This window comes from Microtus oregoni, unplaced genomic scaffold (assembly GCF_018167655.1).
Source record: "Microtus oregoni isolate MIOR12 unplaced genomic scaffold, Mior012 000052F_ref0000163, whole genome shotgun sequence".
NCBI lineage: Eukaryota > Metazoa > Chordata > Mammalia > Rodentia > Cricetidae > Microtus > Microtus oregoni.
The window spans coordinates 11,689,306-11,716,172 of NW_024543828.1; the positions used below are offsets into that span (position 1 = coordinate 11,689,306).

The 26,867-nt window shown below is 40.5% G+C and overlaps 2 protein-coding genes across 2 annotated transcripts; both read right to left on the reverse strand.

Moving 5' to 3' along the window:
• Positions 1 to 707: 707 nt before the first annotated feature.
• Positions 708 to 12,656, reverse strand: Htatsf1 (HIV-1 Tat specific factor 1). The gene is made up of 9 exons (XM_041637393.1): positions 12,359 to 12,656; positions 10,642 to 10,822; positions 10,073 to 10,120; positions 9,505 to 9,659; positions 7,144 to 7,307; positions 5,606 to 5,705; positions 3,445 to 3,534; positions 2,502 to 2,639; positions 708 to 2,014 (listed from the first exon to the last, which is right to left on the reverse strand). Exons 1-9 carry the CDS (start codon positions 12,542 to 12,544, stop codon positions 812 to 814), a joined length of 2,265 nt encoding a protein of 754 aa, XP_041493327.1. The 5' UTR covers positions 12,545 to 12,656; the 3' UTR covers positions 708 to 811.
• Positions 12,657 to 18,554: 5,898 nt separating this feature from the next.
• On the reverse strand, positions 18,555 to 22,672 carry Brs3 (bombesin receptor subtype 3). The gene is made up of 3 exons (XM_041637427.1): positions 22,239 to 22,672; positions 20,356 to 20,707; positions 18,555 to 19,009 (listed from the first exon to the last, which is right to left on the reverse strand). Exons 1-3 carry the CDS (start codon positions 22,670 to 22,672, stop codon positions 18,596 to 18,598), a joined length of 1,200 nt encoding a protein of 399 aa, XP_041493361.1. The 3' UTR covers positions 18,555 to 18,595.
• Between the last annotated feature and the right edge of the window lie 4,195 nt (positions 22,673 to 26,867).

Below are 26,867 nucleotides of genomic sequence, written 5' to 3' on the forward strand. Positions count from 1 at the left end.
TGATTCATAATTGTATTAGAGCAACCTGATGTGGCACAATAAAAGAACCATGATTCTAAAACAAAACAAAAATTATATTCCTAAGGAAAAAAGTTCTTAATCTCCAGTGGAATCCATGAACCTCTCAAAACTGTATTCAAGAAGCTGTGAAGTGCTTGTGCGTCCCATCTTTCTGCAGAGAGATCTCGTAACTTTAGTCATCTTCTAAACTGGCACAGTCCAGTCGGATCACCTTTTCTCTGTTTTCAATCACTCAAGCTATGGACCACATGCACATCTTGTTTTTAATAGAAAGGGGGTAAAAAAGAAAGCAGGTAACTTCCAAGGATTGGTGAAGGAGCTTAAAATGTCATTTCTTCTGTCTTTAGGACCAAATTGTAGTGCAGAAGGGGGAAGGTTAACCCAAGTGGTAACACAGCTGGAAGCAAGAGGTGTGGGGGGAATCAAGCAATATTTGATTCCAAACACAAATCAACTCAAGTCCACATTTCAGTTTCTGCATATTATCAATTCACCTTTATTTCTGATTATCACAAACTCCAATTCGGATACTTTAAAAATATTCTCTTGCATGCATTTAATAAATCCAGCAGAAAACAGGTATCAGTTTACCTGCATTGAACTATGAAGTTTTACCTGAAGAGCCAATAAACATATTTAAATGCAATGGTACAGGTGAGAACAGAAACCTTCGAGACATTAGTCTGATGGCATCCTACCCCTATGCACATGTTGATGTAACACTACTACTGACCCTGAAGCACAGGCAAATAGAGACACAGAGCTCTCCCTAAAAAGCAAGTGGAAAGGATTAAATCTCATCATCCTCATCACTACTGAGGGCAAAGCTGCTGTCTGTGGACTGAGACCCGTCTTCCTTCACATCCCCCACAGTCCCTCTCTCATCAGAATCATCAAACAACTTCTCATTAAGACCTTCTTCGTCATCAAAAAACTTCTCATTGGAAGTATCTTCAAACAGCTTGTCATTGGTATCTTCATCTTTCTTTACATCCGTATCTTCTTCCTCTTCCTTTTCATCAGAGTCATCGAAGAGCTTCTCATCTATGTCATCTTCCTCATTGTCATCAGCATCCCCACACTCCTCATCTGCTTCTAAGTAGTCATCATTCTCGTCAGACTCATCCTCAAAAACCCTTTCATATACGACTGCTTCCTCTTCGTCTTCCTCCTCCTTTTCATCCACGTCTTCATCAAACTCTCTCTCAGAGCCTTCATCATCTAACACTCTCTCAGAGCCTTCTTCAAATTCCGATTTGTCACTATCATTTTCTTCTGATTCTTTCTCGACATTTTCAGGAGACTCCTTGTCAGAGGCATCCTGGTCGAAAGCTTTTTTAACACCATTTTCTTCTAAGTCTTTGTCAGAACCATCTTCAGACTGCTTCTCTAAGCAGTCTTCCTCAGATGCTGAGTCATCATCTTCTGACTCTTTCTTGAAGCTGTCTGCCCCTTCAGACTCTCTGCTATGGTCACTGTCTTCAGACCCTTTGGCAAGGCCATTCTTTTCATAATTATCTTTGCCTTTCTTCTTAGATTCTCTTTCAGGACCACACCCTTGAGACTCCTTTTTAGGATTACCCTCTTCAAGCTCACTCTCAGGGAAGCCTTCTTCACTCTCTCTCTTTGGGCATCCCTCTTCATTCTCTCTCTCAGGGTCATCTTCATCAGACTCACTTTCTTTAGCATCTTTTTCAGAAGCATTTCCTTCAAATTCTCCTCCATCTTCTGCCTTTTCAAACTTATTTTCATCTGCCTTTTCAAACTTATTTTCATCAATAGTTTCTCGAAATGCCATTCCAGTTATAGCTTCCTGAGCATCTGTGTTAGACATGCTCAGATGCTCTGAAAAATGCCTTCCTCTGGAAGGCCCTGCCTTTTCTGAAGCACAGACGGAATCCATGCGCTGGAGGCCTCTGTTGGCCTCAGGAGCATTGAGGAATGCCTCCCAGCCTCTCAGCCTTTCCTCTCTTTCTCTTGATGTCTCCTCTACCTGCACACAAACAGGAACTAAGGTTAAGGCTTCTCTGGGCATTTCTAATACTGACACAAGTACCGTGGTTCTGTAAAGCAACTCTTCTAAAGCAATCTAAACACTTCCTTACTCTGCTCTCCAAAACAATATACCTTGATTACACAATCTCATATCTGGGTAACCTTAGAAACGTCATATAAATATATACAAATACCCAAGGGCTGCTGAAATGGTTCATTTCCTAAAACATTACTGTTGGAGTTCTGGCCACTCTGTAATAAGGGAGATAAGGAATACCTTAGTTTATTCTGCTCCTTTCTTATCATTCTGAGTAAACCTCAAAATTTCAGACTGACAAACTGGGAAGTGATAAGTTTTTCTCTATCCTCCAATGTAAAACATTATTTACAAGATGTATTATACAAAACAGATTAAGCAAACCCCAAAGTAGATCTGTAGCTGACAATGCAGCAGTTCCTGCACCCCTGACAGCTGCAGGATTTACCTGGTAATCTGTAGTCCCATCCCAGGCTTGAGCAGTGATTTGACGGCCACCAAACCACCTTCCATCAAGAGTCTGAATACAATAATCAGCCTCCTCTGGTTCCCTGAAGGACACAGAGGCCACACCATCTGGGTGCCTCTAAAAAGACAAGAAGAAGGACTGAATGACAAGATTAAAAATCAGATCCACATTTCATAAGACAGGTAAAGAGTAGTGATCTCCTGACACTCTGAAGTAAAAAATTCTGAAATCTTTCTTCCCTTTTATTCCAGCCAGTGGTCAGCTGCTTCTTTAGCTTCATCTTGTCTAGCAAGAACCAGCAGTGTCTGCAAATGTTTGTTAACAATACTATCCAAGAGGTAAGACCCTGAGATTGTCAAGAGTGTTGTCTCGAAGGTCAGATGTGTCCTGGGATTAAATCCTGCCTGTCAGGAGCTGAACGAGCACTGAGCAAGGGCTGCCACATGAAAAGATGTGGCCTCCTCATCTGTACAGATAGTAGCTACTTACTTCAAAGGGATTCTGAGGATTAAGCAACATGACCTGTAAAGTCCCTTGCAGCACACCAGCAATCCACTGTAAGAAATGGTACTTTTCTTCACATAGGTACTTTTTATCAGTTTCTGAAGTTTAGAGAAAACTAAACATGAGGTTTTCTCCTTGACTATGATCAGGTAAGTAATCCAGAGAAAGGTAAGAACTTTGAGGAAACTGATGTTCCATACATTTTCTTCTAGTTATTCTTTAAGAGTCAGAAGGAAGGGAAATAAGCTCAGCAAATGAAAACAATCCAAGACTTGCTTTGTAAACCATGTTCACTGAACTACCACTGACAGACAGCAGGCCTGAGATACAAAAACACTTATCTAAACTCTAGGGCGATCCAAGTCACTTCCTCAGCCTGGAAGATGTCAGGACTGACTGGTACAAGCCATGAACTTACATCAAACAGAAGGAGCTTCCTAATCTGTCCAAACTTGGAACATTCTACTCGAAGGTCTTCTCTGATCTCATTCAGAACCAATGGATCATCCTGTAAAAACAAAGGATTAAAATGGAGTTTCCTCCTTCTTTATAATTTAAGAACCAAATTTATTACGGTGACAAGTTAACATATGCAAAACAGTACTCTGCTTAATGTTAAGTGCATTTGTCTTCAGACCACAGTAATAAACAAAGAAACTCAAAACAAAATTAAGTTAGATGATTTCACTCAGTGCTACGAGTTTAGTCTACTCAGAGTGAGAGAGAGGAAATGGACAAGCATGGCAGAGAGGAGGACAGTAGCAAAAGAAAACTGGAGATTTATACGTATGTGTATTTCTTAAAATATTCTTGTTGCTTTTCCACATATGTGCTAACAAACAAACACTGAAGTACTGCTGGTACTGGTGGTCTCTAGTTCAGGATTCTCCTCCCAGAACTCTAGAAGGATTCAAGACTCCCAGTAAAGATGAATAGAACTCTAACCTTTAGGGCATGAAAAGGGGCAGAAAGGAACACCTCACCTCTGCTCCACAGTAGCCTAATTCTTCCCTTCTCCAAGAATCTTTAACCTAGTAAGCTACACATGTAACTTTCTGATCTAAACTTTACACTAAGATGGTGAACAATGACCATGCATGGTTCCTGGACAAGTCCTTATTACAGTTAATTTCCCTAGCTACATCTTGTTTTATCTACCAAGGCTATTGAAATAAGAAGCTTACATGTAGCTTCTCACATTGTACACTTCTACTGGACTGTGTTGATGTGCACAAAAAGAAATTTCCCTTCATGTTGGAGTTGTGATTCTTCATTTCTCGATATTCAACCTTTCCTGGCAGAGTATTTTTGGTTAAGGCTTCAAACTCAACACTGAACCCATATAAAGTTACATTACAAAATTATCCTTCATTATTTACCCTAATATCAGAGAGTATTTTTAGGTATATATCTTCTAACATTACTCAAGTATTTGGAATAAAAATATATGCCATCCTTCCAAATAGAAGTTTTTTTCTGATACCTTGGGGTAATCCAACAATGTTTTTTTTTTCTCTAAAGAGCTTAATGTTGGCGTCTTTTCTTTAGGTTCGTAACCAGTCTTCAGTCAAACTAAACAATCCTTAAAATTCCTCTTTAACCCTTCTATCAGGTATTCCATTATACACCAGGATGAATCTTAGTTTTAATAATAATTTGTGGTGGCTTTATTTAGATTGTGCAGATATAGATTGATATGATTTGAGGTCCAGGTTCAGAACCCTGAACAAAAAAGCAAGACAACTGCCATCATTCTTGTCAACAGGCTCTCATCATGAAGTATGGAGATAAGGCTGAACCGTCCATTTTAAGGCCCTTGCTAAGGGCCAAAACTAAAACTATCTTTTTTTTTTGTTTTTTCGAGACAGGGTTTCTCTGTGGCTTTGGAGCCTGTCCTGGATTTTAACACTGTTGACAACGTGAACAAAAAGAAAAAGATTAAACACAGACTGCACCTAAAATGTTTCCAAATCAGAATGTTTACATTAGGAACATTTTCTTCCTTTATGTCCAAAATGTTATCATTAATTCCAGAACCAGGAAAAGAAAACAAAAGTTGTAGTATCCATCCACACTAGCAGACGATATCAGTGGCACAAGGCAGTGTGAGCTATTTTATTTGCTGCTTTGGGGATTTTAATATATTCACTAAAGAACTCGGTGAAAATGTGCTCCTAAAAAACAACCTCCACTATAAATATCAGATTTCTTTAAGGATCAAATTTCTATTATTAACACCAAGTTTTCAGATACAACTGGTATTCTCCATCAAAATCAGCTGGTGCTTACGGAACTGTACTACAAATCCAAGCTGTTCCCATCAATCTTTGAGTTCAGATAGCCAGCAGCTGTGATTTTGGCCACAGTATGAATATAAACTGTCTTATCTAGGATATAATCAAAAGAACACTGGGATAAACACAGGGAGTTCCAAATCCAGCTTCTTTGTTTTATTTTCCTATCCTACCCATGACTATAGGAATGGAATATGCCTTGACAAAGATGGAGTATGGTAGGCTTTGGACCCTCCTGTAAGAAAACATACCAGAATTTGTAGATGTTAAAAAACCACTTCCTACCTCAAAATCTGTGGGGTGAAACATATTTTTGATGATGACAACTCGTTCATGTCGCATCCGGGATGGTCCAGCTCTCCTCTCAGGTCTCCAATCCAACTGCCTAAAGTAACAAAAAAGTAACAGTAAACTAAAACCTGGGTCCAGATTTGTAGGAGAAAATAAAAGGATGAATATAATCCTTTAGTGCAAGCTTAATGATAGTCATTTTCTGGTTCCAACATAGTTCCACAGAACTTTCTGGAGTCATCAGCTGGACACCAAATCCTTGGCCACACAGAACACTACTACAGGACACCACTGTACTGACTTATATCCTACACCTGGCTTTCCCATTTACTTTAAATTATCTCTCGAGTACTATATTTAATACCTTTCACAATGTAAATGCTATGTAAGGAGCTGTCATGCTGCACTGTATAGACACTGATGAGAAGAAAAAATTGGTATGCGTTTGATACAATAAGTTCACAGATAAAGAACCATGTATATGAATGGCTGATAGTACTTTGAAACCAAAAACCATTTTAAATTTGTATGTAATTTTTAACAGAAAAGAACACACTGAAGACTACTGTATATAGTATACTATATATTACACTGAATAGTATACTACTACTGGCTCTTCGCTATAATCTTATATTTTCCTGATACTGTTTGTAAAATCTGACATGTTTATTTTAACTAAACCTGTAAAACACATGGAACCACACAGAAAATTTGATGATCATTTTATCATGAGTTTAAGCATAATGCTAGAATTTCAGTATAATCCACTGGTGAAAGTATTTATCATTTTGACTAATTTCCTAAAACTAGCATATGTCAAAATATGCTTAAAATCAAATTACTAGGAATAGAATGTGACATTTTATATATATATATATATATATACACACACAAATATACACAACTATATAGTAAATGTAGTGATAAAAACCTGTATCACTCCTAACCTTTACTAACAAATTTGTATAAACAAATATAGCTCCTGGCAATTGATTTCAATCCACTCTGAAAGAGAAGTCATGGTTCTGGAATATAAGCTTCAACTCTTCAATCCATGTTCAATACTAAGCTCAATTAAGTTCCCTTTTACATGATAAATTATCACCTCCAAAATTAAGTTCTTCATTTACTGAGGAGGGACTAGAAGCTGCAAGGATGAGGGACAGGAAGTGTGGAAAGAGGTGATGGAGGGAAGATGAAGTTCAATGATGACATTGATCATGAGTCCATCACTCATCACTTTGTTTTTAAATAAAGAAGCCTAGAACCCAGTTAAAAGAAATCATCCTAGAAAAAGTAAACCCTCCTCACCACTGCCAAATCAGTCCATGTGAGAGATTGCTTGGCGATCCCTGACTAGCTAACGAAATTCTTTTAGAATAATCTGTAAACGTGCTTGATGTAACAAAACTAAGTAGCTATTACCAAAAATATACTTTAAAATATGTATATGAAACTTTTCAAAAAAGAAGAAAATATGCTTTTAAAATATGTATATGAAACTTTACAAAAAAGAAGAAAATAATACAAACTTCTGTTGCAGAGACAGTTTCTTCTTATAATCTTTACACTTCTTCTTCTTTTTTGAGGCATCATACTCGCCCTTCAGCTGGAACTTTGCCACCTCCACATGCAACTTGTAGCCTCTAATTTCATCTTCATCCAAAAGTTTTAATGCAAGTTCCACAGATTCTTTCTTTATAATGGCAAATAAAATAGTCAGTAAAGTTGAGCACTAAAACAAAACTTGAGATCTTGAGATAAACAATGCCACTATTTGTTTGGGGATAAAGAATCCTAACCTATAAATCAGGAAAGTTGTGTTCAAAACACAGCTATACTTCCAACACCTGTGTTAACTTAGGCATGTGACTAGTTCTCTGAACACCAACTTCTCAATCTGCAAAAAGCTAAAATAATATCTTCATCACAGAGTTTCCGACAAAATTAGATAAAAGAGTATATTATATTAGGGTACGGCATACAGTAGATGTTCAGTAAGTTATATTATTGGATAATTTTTGTCTCCAGAAGACCAAATTTCCCGTCTGCAGAATGAGAGGAGCTGAATAATTTTTGTGGAATATCCCAGTTTTGAAACTCTGGAACATTTACTTAACAGTAGATGATTCAAGGAATGGAAATAATACAGGTAAACCTTAATGTTCAGTTTCAAGCTAAAATGTAGGTCTGTAATAACATACTGAGTAGAAGATAATTATTTAATGGCTAATATATTAAATGCATTTATGGATTCTAGGTCCTACTCAAACAGAGTCAAAGATTTAAAGGTATAAGGGAAGCGCAAAAGGACCACTGACCTCAGCTGCTCAAATCAAATATGGATACTGGAGTAATAAACTTTATTTTCTAAAGTGCAATTTACTGGCTTAACAATATGTTACTTTTGTTAGCCCTAAGTTTTATATAAAAGTGTTTCACTAAGCAATATATTTCTTTAAAAATCCTATCATGGAGCTGAAGAGATGGCTCAACAGTTAAGTGCCCTTGCTGCTTTTTTTTTTTTTTTTTTTTTTTTTGCAGAGAAGTCAAGTTCAGTTTCCAGGAGCCATAGTGGGTGGCTCACAATGATCTACAATTCCAGTTCCATGGGATACAACATCTTCTGGCCTCTGCAGGCAACAGCACTCATGTGTATATAAATTCATGAACACAACACACATACGCACATTTAAGAAAATAATTTTTTATAAACATTCAATCAACACCCTCCTCTTTGAAAACTTCACAGATTTTTAGTCATCCTTGAACTGGTAAAATTCTCAAATATTACATATCAATACACAAAACTGTCATGGTTGTGTTAGTGTCCACTAACCCATCTTGCTTTAAAAAACAGATTAAAAGCTGATAACCCCAAAGCTTTCCAGCTTAAATCTACTGTCGTCTGACCCCACTGTATACTGTCCACTAACTACACACCTAGGATATCTGTATTATTACATTATCTTTTTTACTTTAATTTGTAGTTATTTTCAGGTTCTATGAAAAATTCCTATGCCATAATTGGGGCCATTTGTTTTATGCCAAGCAACAATGAACAATACACGCTCCTAAGGTGCCCAGTATTCCAGTAATGATAATTTTCTTTCACAATAAGCAACCCCTGTACAAAAGAACACAGAAATTCTGAAAATTTCCATTTGAGTTCTCTTCTGTAGTGTTGAAATCAGTAAGTAAAATTCATTATCTTCTTTCCAGTCTAACTTGAAGTTAGGAAATTCTCTCTGTAAAGAGCCGGTAAGTAAATAGTTTAGGTTTGGAGGGTCAGAGGTTGATGCTACTGAGAAACACAAAAGCAGCCACACATAAAGGCGTTGGTAAGCATACTTGTGTTCTGACAAAATTTTATTTGCAAAAATAGGTGGCAGGTTAGACTTTGGTAACGCCATTCCAATTCATTCTAATGTGCAAATAATGTCACTGGCATTTTTTTCTTCTCAGATTTTTAAACAGCTGATTACATACATCAATAATGAGATCTTTACAGCGAGATTTTTTTGGAGTTAAGAAAAGCCCCTCGATCACATATTGACATAACATTTTGACCCTGAAGCAAACAGTTTCTTAAAACAAGCAAATAACTCTAGTGTTACTGACTTTTGGATTTTACTCTGTCTTACTTAATACTCTTTTGTGTTATGTATTTGCACCCTTAGTCAAATATACTGTATAGAAGCAGTAATTTATATATAGTAAAAATTTGATACGGTACGAGCATCACCTATATACAATCACAGTCTGAAATTTCAGTTTTCTTTCTATTCTGTTTTAGATGGTTCTTGGTTTAGGTTAGCATCTATAAAAGATTCCAGCCCTGGCTCCTGCGTTAAAATTGGGGAGACAAGAGATGTACTGGACCATATACCAACCTTTAGATAGCAGCAAAGCCCATCTCCTTTAAGATTTCCTTCATTATCTTTGTAAAGTTTGACCTTAAATTCTTCTGTCTGAGGATCTCTCATAATAATGCCAAATTTGGACATAAGCTGTATGAATTCATCCACTGTGATGTCTGGAGGCAGACCTGTAATTTCAGAGAATAATTTTCAAGCATGTAATGAAGATAAAAGTTATTTAGCATTTTACCAACAAGAAACCTACAACGAAGGTAAGAGAAACGCTGATTTGTGTAAATGAGTGCAAAAAGTTCCTATCTATAAATCTGAATGTCATTCACATTTTATATATTAAAAATGCATCACAGTTATGTTATGCTATGCTTCACTACATCTCAACAGATAAACTGATGTAAATCATCTAAGGCAGGCATACAGAAGAGCATGGAAAATTACATAATTTCTCTTTGTTCTATACTAGTAAATTCCAAGTTAACATGAACAGCTGAACAAAACACTCTAAAAATTAGAAATCACTTAGCACAAAGTCATGACACTAAGTGTTTCCAGCCTTAAAGCTGCATTAAAAAGGGATAAATACCTGACACATATACATTTGTATTTCTGTCTTCTTCGACATGGAACCATCCTAAAAATCAAAATGAAATAAATAAAATATTTGTAAGAAACAACAAGAATCACATCATGAAATCTTGGCAGTTTCTTAAAACTTTTAGAAGGGTCTCTTTTTTTTTTCACATTGCTTTTTTTTATTTTTTTATTTTTTTTTAATTTAGTTATTTATTAAGGATTTCTGTCTCATCCCCACAACCGCTTCCCATTTCCCTCTCCCTCCCCCGATCAAGTCCCCCCCCTCATCTGCTCGAAGAGCAATCTATATTTAAGAAGACTAAGATTAATTCAAATCACTTCCCACTTTCAAAATATATAAACTTTTTGACTGAGAAAAATATATAAACTTTTTGTTCTAAGGCTCTCTCTGAAAAAAAGACTATCTCAAATCTTAATGACTTTAAGCCTATTTTAAAGTGAAAACTCATATTACCATTCCTTTATTGCTAATGTAATTCTCCAAAATGTAAAATGTATTATTCATGCATTTTCCTATTTCATTTTTAAACGTGGGTTTTGCAAAACAGAACCACTTGCCTGAATCAGCCTTTCTCTTTTCTCCCCTCTTTTTGGAGTCAGTGGCTTCGGGGATTTCTCTTTGTGGAGGCTCTTCTACAGTCTTCATGTTGGTGTCCTGGACATTTGCAGTAGAACTAGATGCGCCATCACTAGAAAAGCCGTAATTAGCCTGATACGTAGCAATGAAATCTTTGCTGATCTAAATGGGTTAAGTCAGCACACATGAAAACATGGTTACTTCACTTGTGTTATACATTCAATAATATAATCTAAGACTTAACTGTTTATGCCATGGTAGCTGTAATAAAATATAATGTGAGAAGTCCCTTATATCAAAACTGTGTAATATGATAAAAAACAGACGAAAGTACTTGGATTGCCAAAACAAAAAGCATGATAGAGAATTTTAAGTGACGCCAGTACCTTTTCTACTTGTTTTATAAATTACTACTTCTCTACGGTATAGTTGACCAACGTGGCCAATACATAAAACAAAAGAAGTATCAAATAGTGAGACAGAGGAAAACCAAAAGTCAACTAGAAATCTAATTATAGAATCCACTTTTGGGTGCACAGATGCACAAAAATACATCCGAACACTAAGATTTTTAAGTTTATGACTGAAGCTGGCAACTGTGCTACAACACAATGTCCATTTTAGTTGGAGCACTAATTCACATTGGGCTTAGTGGCATAACAAAATGAAAGACAAGGCCAGTGCGCACCCATCGTCTTGGCTTTGCAGAGGAAAGCACGATCGGAGAAAGGCTGAATGAAGTTATTTATGAGTTAGGTCTATCACTTCAAACCCAAAGTTTGAAGAACTATGGTTTTCAACTACAAAAGATAGTTATCAAGTAACTGCTTGTTGGACTACTAAAAGCACTCAGAAGGAAGAAGAAACCACATCTACATTCAAGTTGGCACTGTGAGTTCAGAAGCAGGATAGTGAACTTCAACAATCTGGGGAGCTTGAGATATGCACACATAGAAAAGCGGAACGAAGAGCGGATATAACTTTTAAGCTAACAATCTGTCTACGCGATGGAGACAAGTTCTGTTTCGTTGGCTGTCGCGTCGCTTTCATACTGATGGGCTAAGACTAGCAGGGAACGTTCAGCATACAATTTCCCCGCCAGGCTTGCACCAGTTCTTTCATCAGCAATTCCCAAGTACTCAAAAGAAACGTTGAGACCTCTTCCAACCACTTTCTGTGCTTTCCTGGTTATATTCCTGTGGCTACTAGATGCGCTGGAACAAAATTCCGTAGAGAAATAAAGCAAGATGCGAGAAAAGTTTATTCAATGGAATGAGGTAAAAGGCTGCTTTCCCCCAGCCCCCACCCAACCAACAAGCTCCATTCTGTCCACAGCACGTTCACTAAACACCTCACAGAAGTTTGATGATACAGGAAAAAACTGTTACTAAGGTGTTTTCCTTGGTGTTTTTCTCTTTGCAATAAAAAGCAGTCATCAATAGAATAACCAACTGTGACCTTCGCAAAAAAAATTAATAAGGCATAAAAAACCTACTAAGGCACCACCCTAAGAGTTACTTTCCTTTATACTTCGGTACTGCAATAGACTGGACATATAGAAGAGCCATCAACCACCGGTTCGAGGACCTAGTAGTTCAGCAGAGCAAACTAAGAGGGGTGTCCCGCAAGGGTGTCCAGGGAACCCCACAGCCCCGCTCCAGAGTGGCACTCAAGCGCACTCGAGCGACTCTTTTGTACCTTAGGAAACCAAGCCTTCTTATCAAGGTCCCACTCGTAGGGAGTGTCATCGGGCGGCTGTCTCAAAGAATCAGTTTCTCCAGACGGGTCATTCTGGGTGTCACCGTCCTTGGGGTCTCCGTACAATTCTTGCAGTCGCAACTGCTCATCAAACTCGTCGTTCCCGCTTAAGTTGTTGCCACTCATGTTTCTGACCTGGTCCCAGGGACACTGCTCAGAAAAGTGAAGAGGCCAAGACGACTCTGGAGAGGAGCAGAGAATGGGAGGTCGGCAGTGCCCGGAATGTGCGGTGCAGCCCCCTGGCCCGCCTCCCCGCAGCGCCCCAGCAATCCCCAGGAAGCTGGAGTCGCACCGCCCAGGCTCCGCCCTCCCGCCCGCCCCCACGCGCGCGCATGCGCCTTGAGGCTGCAGGCTCAGGCGCGGCCACCCACCTGGTGGGCTCAGCGGGGCCTTGACGCCACCACTAGGGCCAGGACGAGGCGGAAGCGCGCAGGCGTGCCGGCACTGCAGCCGCCAGCTCCGGAGGCACCCCACCTTCCTCCCGCCACAACAGGAAATTACTGGAGCACGAAGTCCCCCCGCTCAGGCTGCTGCAGTCGCCATTATCCGCGCGGTGACATAGTGGGTCGCGCAGGCACGCCCCCTCTGGCGTCAAAGGACCACGACGCCTGCGAGAGCCAGGGGCGGGACTCCGAAGGTGCGCGGCCGCCCCTTGTCCCTATGGGAACGCCCCAGCGATCCGCGACGACACATCCTACAGAAATCCGTGACATCTCAGTAACCCTGGACTCGGTGGGGTCCTCTGCTGTTCGGACGACGCAATAGCCTGAAAAAAGACGCGGGACTCTTCCGGCAGAGCTGGCGCTGATTGGGCTTTGCGGCAGCCGCCATCTTGGGGAGGTGGGTGGGACCGTGGGACAATTTTCTCCTGCTTCGCGAAAGCCATGCGCCTTGCTCAGGCAAATCTCCGCCCCTACGAATGAACCAAGTATTTATTTTTAAATTCTTGTCCCTGGGTCCACATGGCTTTTGCTTATCATAGTAACCCGAACAACGTAACTTGCTGTTTGGGGGTCTGGTGAGTGAATGAGTGAACGAACGAGGGGCAGAAGGTTCCATCACTTCCTAATCTCACCCCCTTTTTATGCAGCTGGTACCACCTTCAGGCTGCAGTTGGTGAGGGTAACACTTGCCTACAACATACTGCAAGGGATCAGAGGTGCTCAAGCCTGGCACTTGAAGCTTGACTGTTAACATCCCCATGTACAGATAAATACCACCTGGACCATGTAGCTCCATTTCTTCGTGTGTTACACAGCCCACTAACTGCTCTAAGCAGAACTTTTCCCCCAAAATATTCTATGCATCTTCAAAAGTGAGAGGTTCCTCACTTTAAAAAGGGGGGGGGGGGGCAGGTATTTCCTGAACTATTAATTGCTAGGTACTGAGGGAGGTTCTGGGACAGGCAGTCAGGAAGACAGGCGCAGATCAAGGGAGAGACCCAATTATGGTTTGGTGAACAATAATAGAAGTACTAGATACTAAGTAGCGATTATTTTGTTTTAAAGCATCCTTTTATACTAAAAAACTAGAAAATTCTAAAGAACTCTTCTTGTATGTGGATTGCAACATTTGTTGCTGTTAACTATGTACAATTTTAATTCATTAGAGGTGGCAATGAACTCTATATTGTGGGGGCCAGCCATGATAAGCTAAGTCTGGGCAGGTCACCCAAAAGAAGTCCTTTACTTCCAACCATTACCACCTGGGATTCTGGCCATCAGTGAGTTTAAATGGAGTCTGGAGTGTCAATAGTTTATCCAGAGACAACGCCTGGTTGCAAGAGGAACCACAGGCCAGGCCAAAGATTGCCCAACCCCCACCCAAAAGCAGACCATTCAAAGGAAATGCCTGGCATTCTGAGAGCTGTAGATAGAGACCACACCTATCTGTTGAGACCAGCGCACCTCAACAGGACACCCCTCGACAAATGTCAACCAATCAGGGGCCCTAAACCTCAGAGCCCCTCACCCCCACCTCTACTACTATAAAAACCCTATTCTAATTGAGCTCGGGGCTCTCCGGATATACCAATACGTTGCATGTGCAGAGAGACCGAGTTTGCAAACTTGATTAAAATAAAGGCTCTTTGTTTTTACATATGGTACTCGGTCTTCTTTGTTGGCTTTTGTGGGGACCCCACAGACTTGGACATAACATATATGTGTAAACATCTATATTATTTTTATTTTTTATTTTATTTTATTTTTTGAGACAGGGTTTCATCTGTAGCTTTGGAGCCTGTCCTGGAACAAGCTCTATGTAGACCAGGCTGGCCTCGAACTCACAGAGATCCACCTGCCTCTGCCTCTCGAGTGCTGGGATTAAAGGCATGCACTGCCACCGCCACCACCCGGCAACATCTGTATTATAACCCAGACTTGACAGTAGGAAAACGCTTTCCAGAAGTTACTTCGATTCCAATCATCTTTGTAAATACACTGGATGAGGTGGGTTCTTGAACACCCTGGCTCCTTACAGACTTCTGTGAATCTGATTTCAGCCTTAATGGTGGTTTTCAAACAGTACTTTTTTGTTTCCAAATATATTTATTTTTATGAGGTTCTTGTTTTGTAGAACTATTGGAGAACTGAATTCATATGCATGGTATGGATTTTGCTAGGTTCATGTAAATATTACTAAGTTTTTGCTTCGATCTGAGATATAAAACAGCTCTTTTGACTAATGTGCTGTTGGGCTTCCATTTCATTCTGGAGTATGTTCACAACACAGGAGCGATCATTACTGCACATGCCACACACTCCTAATGCCTGAAGCGCCCTCACTCCCCTACAGGAAGTTGGGTAAAAGAAAATCGTTATGTCTAGGTTCCAGGTCACCTTTGCCCAGAAGCTTCCCGGAAGCTTTGCATTTTGTACTAGATTTGCCTGCTGCTATAAGCTTATCCCATCAAGTTTGAGTACAAACAGATGCAGCATCCTAGTAGAATGAAAGCAGACACCTATACAAGGTAAAAGGCATGACAAGGGCCTTCTGGGCACAAGTTCCCCTACCTTGCTACAAACTTTCTGAAAAAGTTAAAGAACTATACTAAGATGTGTGTGTGTGTGTGTGTGTGTATGTGTATATGTATATAGATATACTTTAGTGATATTTCATTTGTACTTTAATAAATAAAGCTTGCCTGAAGGTCAGGGCAAAGCAGCCACACTAGTCAGCCATACAAACCAGGCAGTGGTAGCACACACCTTTAATCCCAGTAGCCATACTAGTTAGCCATAGAGGCCCCATACTAGTTAGCCATAGAGGCAAGGTGGTGGTGCACACCTTTAATCCCAGCGCTAGAGAGGAATATAAGGCGAGATGAGACAGGAACTCACTCTCACTTGGTCTGAAGATTTCAAAGAGGTAAGAGCCCTCTAGTGGCTTGACTGTTTTGCTTGACCTTCAAGTTAAACACCAATATCTATCTCTGTGTCTTTATTAATTGTAAATACACACATATATATGTATATGTAATATGTCTAGGCATATTCATATTTATGTATATGAATGGCCTCTTGTTTGAGTGTGTTCTTGTCCCCACATGTTGTAATCTCTAAATTTAGTTTTGTGTGTGGGGGGGTCCTTCTGACAAAAGTGTTGATGAATCTTAAACATAAGATAATATGAACTGCAGAAATTCTTTAAAACTAAATTTGCTACTTCCAGGAGGTGTACATTGTTAGATTGGGACACTTTTCATTTCACTGAGGAAGATGTACCTTCAGGATGTGTTTTGGTTGTGCATGCCTTTGTGACTGTCTCCATACTTCACAGAATACTGTATCCTCAGTCTTAAGCCGGGGAAGACTATGAACAAGTTTAGGACATATTCACAATTTGTTTTGCATGTGTCCATATCTGTCCCAATCTAGAACCATCACTAAAGAGATTCAATTGCTTGCACAACAATAAGCAATATGAATGTAATTGTGGATATTATGGCCACCTGTAAGGTTAGCCACAAGCGGTAAAACCAGTTATTCTCCCCGAGACAGACTGGGCATTTTAACCCTAATTTTCTAGCTATGAAAGGGGAAGGAACTGATAGCTAAGGAAGCTAAGAAGCTGTTTTATCCATACTTCATCACTAACTCATGCAGAGCTGTAGTTTTATGAAACATGAAAACACTCTCTTGGCTTGAGTAGCCTGGTGCTTTTTAAAATTAGGGTACTAATTATTTATTGAGTCTGTGTATGAGTGTACGTTATGTGAAGTATGGATGTGGTGTGTATATGTGGGACACACATGCATGGAGTCTCGAGGAGGGTGTCGTGTATTTTCCTTTATCACTTTCTACCTTATTCCATTAGAGGGAAGGTCCCTTGCTGAACCCAGATCTTATGGTTGGGGGGGTGGTTCTGTTTTGTTTGTTGTTTGTTTTCAGCTGGGCCGGAGCCAGCAAGCACCAGGGATCCCATTGTCTCAGCCCCGACCTGTGCTGGTGTTGTAATTGCACATGTATGCACAGGATCACATCTGGTCTGTGTGTACTGAAATCCAGAATCTGTTCCCCATGCTTGTGCAGGAAGCACCCTTCAGTGCTGGTCTCTCTCTCTCTCTCTCTCTCTCTCTCTCTCTCTCTCCACAATCTGGTACATTTACAAAGTTCTTTCTCAAGTGTTAGGCTCAAGAGAGTAAATGTATAATGTTTTTATAATTAAGGAAAGTAAGGAAATATTGTATGCTTCTATGATTTAAAAAATAGTAAGTCCTGGGATTAAAATGTACGCTTATATTGTCATTATTTTTAGAATATAAAGTTACATGAAACCATTTAAACTTTATTTCATATTTATTTGCTCACCTCAGATGTTTTTACAACAATTTTGCTTACTTTAAAGCAATGTTAATGCGATATTAGCACCCCCAATGTAAGCCAAATTTAAGGATGTTTCAAGCCCAGGGTTAATATATGCCCCACCCACCCCTTTCTGAGCCACATAGTTAGCAGAAGTTCACCACGGCACAAGCCATTTAAAGCTCAAAAATACCAGAAGCACTCTAAAATAAATCAAGTTTTTAAAAATACAATGTAACTATAGTGCCAAAGATAAACTCTAGTTTACATCAAGAATACATTTTCTGAAAGCACAAATTTAAATCTGACAGATCTACTGACTACAAGGGTTTTTTTTCCCCAATTACAGTGAGTGACAAGCTTATTTGTGTTAGCAAGTTAGAGCAGAGGCTAGAAAGTCAGAGCTTACTCTCTGACCTCCAAAAGCAGAGCTGAGCTCTCGGACTCGGCACCCATCAAGTGGAGTAATATCAAGCAGGTAGGATGTGATGATGCTTGCACAGCCAGGTGATGGAGATCCAGAGTGGCAGTTCTGCACGTTTGTAGAGAGAGGGCACTGCTCACCCAGATAAAATGCGTTTCCTCTGAGGATGGAATTTCAGTCAATGACAGCTTAGAAACCTGGACAGGTATCTTCCTCTCGGGCCCATGGTCACACCACACTGACATGGTGGCCCCTGTTCTGCCTATTAGTAAGACAAATCCTTCACAATGTTTGTGAGAAATGGCCCTGCCTCGTTATTAAGCAATGGCAGTACATTATACTAAGCCAGGAAGTGTTGACCCAGTAAGGGAAGCACCCTCCGACTCTCAAACATTTTCATTTCAATTGCAAGAGTTCTTATGATGGAATGGTGACTGGAGGAAGAGAGTGGTAACTCTGTAATATATACATGTATGTGTGTTTCATAAAACACCACAAGAGATGCTTTATCTCTTTTTGATCTCCTCATTTACAGAGTAGAATCTCTAGATTTACGGCACACGGTAAGCACAACCACTAATTTTATGACAACCACACAAGTACAAGAGAGTGAGGAACATCAGGAGGGATCCAATTAGATTTTAAAACATTTATCTTGTTCATTTACCATCCCTCCTATATACAGCGTTCTTCACAGTTGGCTGCCATTTCTAAACCTGCTTTTCTTGACTTGCTGGGCTTCACTGTGTTTAGAAAGCCCCAAATGGCATTACTGTTTGCACCCTGAAGGAAATGATGGTTTGTCGTTTACTCTCAGGGACAAGTCATTCTGAACACTTCAAAACAACTCCTGAACAACAAAAACCCAGGCACCATACTATGCCCAGCTTAAAACTGGGTACACGCAATGAGACTAGGAAACCACCTTTTCTTTCCTTAGTGGAAAAGCTAAACCTTATCCTCTGCCTTCTTCACGCCACAGCCACTGACCAGGGTCACACTAATGTCAGACACATGAGTGCTCCCAGTCCCTGGGACCGGCCCTATCACAGTGAGATCATTAAGAGGGGTGTCACCAAGAGAAGGCTCAGTCTGCTCTTCCTTGAAGCAGCAGAGCTGAGCTTTAAAGTGATCCTGGAAGGTCTTGCTGAGCCAGTAGAGAGCGAAGGGGTTCACACAGGAATTACTGAAAGCCAACACCCGAGAGAAAACGGTGACGATAAAAGGGACGTTCGAGGGCTCATCATAGCTTTTGTAAGTGAACGAGTGGTAGAGATACAGGAGGTGATTCGGCAGCCAGCAGAGAGCGAACAGAGCGACTAGCACCAAAACCGTTCTGGCAATTCTCTTCCGGGATTCGATCTGTATGGGGAGAAAATTGCACACACACAAAAATATCCATTTAGCTGTCGGAGATTAAAAAAAAACCAGCCTCTAGATTGACATAGGAATTTACAGTTAACAAGCCGGCCTCCCTTCGAACACATGCTTATGAGCTAACTGGCTGGGACACATGGGAAGTCTGCCTGTGGAGATAGAATATGACAAGTTAATTGGCATGGTAACCTGTGATCTTGGTCTCATTAACTCTCATTCTGAGGCCTCCCACCATCCTCAGATGTTGAGATACTCTAGTTAACTCAAGCAGTGCTGTGGAATCCCCAGTGGTTTAATTTCACTAAAAGGAGAGAGTGATACTATTCAGAGCAGCTCCGCAGAGGCTGACAGACAGGCGAGAGCAGTCTTCTGCAGTTTAGGAAAGTTGTCAGGTTGGTACCAAAGTTGCTTTTAATCTATAGGGATTAAAATCACGTAGTCAGAGAGGAATAAAAACAAAATGGGCCATCCATCATCTGTGAGAATTCTCCTATTCACATCTGTTAATATACAAGATGCACCCCGGAAAATAGAGGCTCAGACAGAGCAAAGATAACTGATCACATTGACACCAAGCACATCGCTTACATAGCTTCAGCTATTCAACTGATAGCTTACACAAAAGGCACAATTCTTGCCCTCCCTCCTCCCTCCTCCCTCTCTCCCTCTCTCCCTCTCCCCTCTCTGTAAATGGCACTACTTCCCTCTTCTCCAGGATAGTAGCCTCCCTGACCACCAATCTAACAGGATGGTATTTGGTACCATCCTTTCAGTTTGTACAGATTTATGAAAGGAGAGCACACCTCAGTCCTTCAATGGGCTTAATCTAGTGTGTGTGTGAGTCACTGTTCTCTTGCCATGGGCACTTCATTTCACCCACTCCAGACCTCAGGTTGCTCATCTGTAGAGAAGTTGTTTCCAGCGAGTAATGTCAGATGACTCTTGCCAGTTTCAGCATCCTGTGCCTTTCTACTACTCTGTGATACTTGCGAAAGCAAATGATGCTTGGCTTTATAAACTTGCGGTATGTGGATTCCCCTACTGTCCTATAGGATAGGCTTTTACTGCTCCCACACTTCAGCTACCCCGTCTATAATACCTATCGCCTCACCATGAGTACCGTCAGGAACTATGCTGGGAGTTTTATCTCCTGGTGTCACTCAGAGGGGCTCAGAGAGGTCCAATAACTTTCTCAGCACTGCTCAGTGTGTGATAGATACTTTGGGGACTGGATCTCTACCCAGATGGGCTATGTAGCTCACTGAAAGGTGGTGAAGGGGCTAACTTCTAAATTCAGGCTGTATTGGCAGGAGTAACAATTCATAACATACCTGCTTTCGGGCATGTCTTTGTTCCTCAGTTGGTATATTCAAGGTGCTTTTGTAAAGTGTCTTGGCAATCAAAGAGTAATAGACAGAGATAATTGAGAGCGGGATAATATAGAACACTAAGAAACACAACAGAGAATGTATTTCTCGCAAGAGCCTCTCAGACGCAGCATAGGAGTTGCACGATTCAATGGTCACATTTCTTTTAGCATCTCGGACAGGGTACACATCTGAGAATATAGCCTCTGGCAGAGCTAATATCATAGACATGATCCAGATGCCACCAGCTTTCGCATAGGTCTTCAGAACAGCATTGGAGGGCTGCCTCTCTAGAGGCTTCACGACGGCTTTGTATCTAGAAAGACATAATCACAAGCAGAGTTGGAATCACCGACACATGTGACTTTAGCAATCATACAGTTCTTCCTCCTTTCCAGTCATATAGAACCAACTAGGACTGGCTGTGTTTCCAAAGACCCAGGAGATAGCCAGTGATTTATGTATTCTGATCAGCTTGTCCTTTATTCACTCCTATGAGACACTCTAGATCTGTGACTCTGTAATTTTGTGACAGACCCCCTATTTAGAACAAATGTTTTCAACAGGTTTCTCTGTGTGACTTGAGAATAATTCATCACCTATATGATGCCGTAAGTATCCTAAAGAAGTTCTGTATATGTAAGTGACTCATGTTAATCGAATTAACTTGCCTGGATGAGTAAGCAGTCTTCACTCTTCCTAGATAAGATTTCCACCAGTAAGAGGCAGAGAGCTCATGTTTTTCTCATTGATAAGGGCTACTTCCTTCCCTAAGCTAATGAATCAATGGGGGAGATTAGGGTAAAATCAGAAGCTAGAGCCCATGCCATGATGCCCCCCCCCCGCATTCAGACAAAAACACCTTAAAACCTGTAGCCTTTACAGGAGTCTACCATCAAGAATCTAGACCAGTAAAGCAACAACCTCATCAAGATGATTATAATAATAATGATAATAACAATGAGACATCGAGCTTTTGCTCCTGTCAGATTCCAGAATCCAGAGCCTTCCTTTCAGCACTGCTGGGCACTGATGACTTACAGAGTCTTGGAAACATTTGAAAGCATTGTCTTTGATATTTAGAGGCACATTTTTCACATTTTCATGCTTATTCTGCAATAGTTTATTAAACACACAATATCCAAACTGAAAACAACCCTAACATGGAGCCCCTCCCCCACGACAGTGAGACTGTTTCACATGCTCTGGCCACAGGACTCTAAAAGTCCATCAGAATTAATTTATTTCTCTGAGAATGAAAATGCCACCCCATGCTTATAGAGAAAACAGGTAGAACTAAGTAATGACACGACACCCAATTACCAGGGCATGGAAAACCTCACTGTTACCCTCTACTAGCTAATCTGGGTACTTTCAAATAAATTGGATGCATTTTTCTCTCTTTTCCATCCTTCTGGTACATGTTAATGCACGCACAGTCCATTTCACACCTATGCCCGTGTTTTCATGTTGACTCTGTTATACCACTAGGCTGCACTAATGTATAAAGCATGAGTATTTTTCTTTGCACCTGCAACAATTTTCCTGACTTAATAAGCCGGAGGAAAATAAAAACACCGTTTGCTATTCTTTCAAGCAAACAATTACATTTAAAGAAAAGAAAACCCCCCTGCCCAGAGCATATATTTTCAAGCACTCTTCAGATGCTAACAAAGGCATTTTGACATTTTTCTCTAACTTTTATTTTAAAATGCTACTGGATTTTCCAAGCTTACACAGTGTAAGAGAAGCTTGCCGGTAGCCGGTAAACGCTAAGCACAAGCTTTTTCTTTTTTCTTTTTGCCTAATTTCCCATCCCAGCAATAGAACAGAGAAAAGCAACTCACCTGTCAGCGCTGAGAATTGTTAGCGTGAACACTGACACACCGACCGAAGTGAGCCGGATGAAGGAGAGCACTTTACAACCGAGCTTCCCAAACAGCCATCCTCCTGCCAGGTAGTGAGTTGCATCCACGGGCACACAAGTCAGCAGAAGTAGTATATCTCCAAACGCCAGACTGGTGATGAAAATATTTGGAACTGTTTGCATGGATTTAGTCTTGAAAAAGACTTTGATGAGGATGGCATTTCCGAGGATGCCCACTGAAATGATCACAGCATAAGTGATGTAGATGCCACACAGTGCTTCTGTTCCTGGAGAGTTGTCTCCGGTCCATCCTTTATGTGTGGTATCATTGGAGACGACAGAGCTGGAGGTTTCTGTATCATTTGTGATGGAAATTAAAGTCTGATTAGATGACTGAGGCTGCCTTTGAGACATGTCTCCTGCACTCTCTGCCTTCACTACCTCTTCTCTGCTCAGTTCAGATGTAGTTGACTGTCACGTCTAGTGCCTACGTCTAGTAATGAGCTGGTGTCAGGAGAAGAGAAGAGACCGGAGTGGAAAGAAAGCCCAAGACATCCGGTTACTCCTTCCCTTCAGTTCTTCTGCATCTCCCAGCTTGGTTGGCTAAGCGCTTACAGATCTGGCACTAGGAAATGGGAGGTGGAGGATGGAGGAATCTCATTGGCATTCCTATGACATAAGATGAGGAAGGGTGCAAAAGAAATGTCCTGCCTATGCTTTGCCATTTGGGGGTGTATAGTCCCTTGAATAATATTATTAAGGCTTATTAAGCCATCTGATTGTTTATTAGAATCACCTGTGTCTTAATTTTTACCCAGCCTGGTCTAGATATATCTTGGTGATTTTTTTTTGGAAAAAAAAAAGACAAAACAAACAAACAAAGCACCTCACCATCTCCCATCGCATGGTGGTTTAATGCACTCCCTTTTATATGACAAATAAGGATAGATGGCCCCCAAAGTACAAACTTGAACCCAATCCTCAAAATTTAATATCAGAGAGACGATGAAGCAACAAATCACTCACACCTTGACAGAGCTCATGTCACCTCCCAAAAGCAATAATCCAGTGACCTGGGCTTAGCATCTCACTCTGACACATGATAATTCCCAGCCTTCATGTCCCTGGGGCTGAGCTATATCATACCAGAGCAACCTGTAAGTGATGAAAACCCCAGTGGACCAGCAGTCACTTTGTTCCTTAGTGTCTCAATAAAAACAGGGTTTCCATTTGACTGTCTGTCTAAATAGAAATCTTTTCCAAAAAGAGCATTTAAAGGAGTTGTCTCTCTAAAAAAATGACTCAAATGAACCTGCCTTCTAACCAAATAATCCAGAATAATGCCTCTCAAGATCTTGACCCAAGTAGTGTTGGAAGAATGAAAATTATTCTTTTTTTCCAGTGGAAAAAAAAAACCCTGCAGATTATTGCAGAGATAAGGAGCATGTAGAGGAAGTTAGCATCAACTAAAGAAGTTTAAAAAAATTAAGGCAACCACTCCAGTACCAAAAAGAAAGGCCAATTTTTACAGGAAATGTATATAGGGGTGTGTGTGTGTGTGTGTGTGTGTGTGGTGATGTGGTGACTGGGGTGGTGATTGGGCATGGAAGTAGTTTGAAGGCAGCTAGAGACATTCTCTAAAATTATCTAATTCAACGGCCGCGCTCAGGTAGGAGGAACTTAGCATAACAAGGTGTTTAGAAATATAGCCGTGTTAGAAATCGACCTCGAACTGAAACAACCAAGCACTCAGAAAACCGATGAACCAAATAGTAACAATGGTTACTGTTAATCATGACAGAATAGGTACTAGAAATTCTAGGAGAAAGGCCAGTGAATAAGTTACACCAATAACCTGGTTAATTTGAACCCTCTATACCATCCTCACCTCTGTCCCTTATGAAATCATCACCAGTTTGAGTCACTGAGCTAAGTATATGCTTTTCGTAGCAATCATAAGGAAGAGTGTCATAAACACTTGAACCCCTAACCTTTTGTGTGTATATATGCAGTGGGAAGGATTCTGTCCACTGGACTGGGGCTTTAAAATAATCCCAATGGCAAGTCAAAGTATCTTTCCACAGTTCACATTTCAATGAAGAAATGTCTCTGGGATTCCCGCTTATCTTTTAGCAGAGAGTGAATGGGATCTCCCAACTCACACCCCAACTACCTTCTCCACATCACCACTTTATAAGAATAAAATGTAGGCATGTAATTTCCAAAACCATCTAAATTCCTACAGTCTCACGATGCTTTCAGCTGCCTGCGGCCATCAGCATCCTTTCCTTCCCTTTTCTCCCTCTCTCTTCTTTCTGATCCAGAGAAGGCAGGAAAGAGTGACAGAATTGGAGTTGTGCTGGAACAACGTGGGTGTGTTTATGTGTGCATTGTATATCTGTGTGTATGTGCCTGTGCATGTATGTGTATGTGTGTATATGTGTGTGGTGTGTGTGTGCATGTATGTGTGGTGTGTGTATTGTATATATGTGTGTGCATGTGTATATGTTTATGTGTGTTGTGTGTGTGGTGTGTGTATTGCATATATGTGTGTATGTGTGTGCATGTGTATATATTTATGTGTATTGTGTGTGTGGTGTGTGTATTGCATATATGTGTGTATGTGTGTGCATGTGTATTGTGGGGGTGTAAGGGGAAGTAGAAAATCGAATACATGTTACAGGAATGCAGAAAGAGGCTACTAGGACTATAGCACAAAGTACTGGAAGGGTCCAAGGTGGGACAGGGGTTGGGGAGAGGAGTGCTGCTTTTATACCTCTGCACAAAGAAAAAGTGTAAGTTTCTTTACTATTACTTAATGGGATTTGATCAAGAAGATGCAGTTTGGCTTGTGAATGTATTCTGCAATAATAATTCCCATTATTACCAGCCTCTCTGTTTTATTCATAATTGCACGCCCCTAAATTTTATCCGCACAATTTCCTACTTCAAGAAGACACAAATACTCAGAATGGCCTTTGCATAGACCAAGTGAAATAAATACAAAGTGTATTGTAGATTCTAAGACTTGAATTCTTCAATTGAACTTTCTAAGTGGAGTGTTTTGTTAAAGGCAAATTCTCATCCTGATGAAATCTAATGCCTCCCTAAAAGTGGGCATTTCTGGAGGCTATTCCCAGATGTAGCCCCCTGGACCCCACTCACACATGCCAACCTCATATGCTGTGGTCAGTGTGAACTACAATTATTATTGAGAAAAACCTGCGCTGGCTAAAATGCTTAGGCGTTCTGAACACTGAGGTCCAAATTATAAGGCAGGTGAATTTATCTCTATGTGGCTTTGTCTCTCTTCACAGTAATCTTTCTTTTTCGGGAATTTTCTCCCATAGCCCCAGTCACATGTCCCAGCTCCACACAACTTACTTCCAATCTTTTACTTATTAATCCTTGTTTAAGGTACTTCAATTAATGAAGACCAGACGGCCCCACAATTCTAATCTTAGATATCTACCCAAAATAGATGAAAAACATATGTCCACACGGAGACCAACATGCAAACGGTTGTGGAAGAATTTTTCACAAAAATAAATTATAAATAACCTGAAGGCTCTTCAGTGTTAGAACAAAAATAGCAATAATTCTTTAATAGTGGAATACTACACAGCAATGAAAACAACAAACTTTCACTACTTGTTAATGTTAAACATATGTGCAATGAAATACAGCAGACATGATATGATTCCTTAATGTAAAATTCTGGAAGAGTTGAAAAAATGGAAAAGACATATATAGGACATCAGCAGTTGCCTGGGTCTGAAGATTGGAATGGGGGACGATTATTGAGGAGCATAGGAAGCAACTGGGCATGCCGGGGTGTTCTAAATCTATGTCATGTGGTATAATAATAGTTGCCGGTTTGTAGAAATTAATTAAAATGCAGACTGGACACTCTCAACTGGCTGAGTTCATAATACAAAGAGTATATTTCCGTGACATTTGAAAACATGCCAGAAAAGTAAACCTGGGGCTAGATGCCTTAAGAAGATATGGACGAGGAAGGCACTTTTAGCAGTCTCCACAGTGTTCCACCAGGACGAGAGCTCGTGCTTATATGAGACACAGGGGTGAGAAAGACTTAGCACCTAACCTTAACACTTGATGCAAAAGTTAAGGAAACACACGAGCCGTCATGCAATCTGAATTTCTTAGTAACACATGCTTGCTCACATGGGATATTTAGTTTCTTGTCAAGTCTTCTACCTCAAGCACTTTTGAATACCTATAAAGATAGTGAACAGTTCCCAGCTGTTAGGGGCAACTTTGTAATCCTTCTGGGTCTTTCAAATGGTTTTTACTGCACTCATAAGTGGATACTCTACCTGGTATCATTGCTGCTTGGAGGTCCACCAAGTCATACACTCTCCATGTCACGCCTCCAAGCCTACTGTCTTTCTCACAATTTCCCCAAGCAGTGCAGTCCTCTCTAGCGGCCACCTCTGGTATGCTAGACCTCTTTCTTTTCCATTCAGCCTGTGAAGGCATGGAAACTCCTCTTACCCATTTTTTCCCCAGAAGAATCATGCTAACGATGCCCTTATTTAAACAGAGTCAAGACACTCCATAGGGTTACTTTCGTGTTTCTACCTCC

Excerpts from the sequence above, each read along its gene's own strand:
- Htatsf1 (XM_041637393.1), bottom strand. The coding sequence starts at position 12,544 with ATGAGTGGCAACAACTTAAGCGGGAACGACGAGTTTGATGAGCAGTTG. Across the intron at positions 10,121-10,641 it reads AAAGAGAAAGGCTGATTCAG|GATGGTTCCATGTCGAAGAA; the intron begins GCAAGTGGTTCT and ends TTTGATTTTTAG. Across the intron at positions 2,640-3,444 it reads GGAAGCTCCTTCTGTTTGAT|AGGCACCCAGATGGTGTGGC; the intron begins GTAAGTTCATGG and ends TTGTCTTTTTAG.
- Brs3 (XM_041637427.1), bottom strand. The coding sequence starts at position 22,672 with ATGTCTCAAAGGCAGCCTCAGTCATCTAATCAGACTTTAATTTCCATC. Across the intron at positions 20,708-22,238 it reads ACAATTCTCAGCGCTGACAG|ATACAAAGCCGTCGTGAAGC; the intron begins GTGAGTTGCTTT and ends ATGTCTTTCTAG. Across the intron at positions 19,010-20,355 it reads AAAGACATGCCCGAAAGCAG|ATCGAATCCCGGAAGAGAAT; the intron begins GTATGTTATGAA and ends CTCCCCATACAG.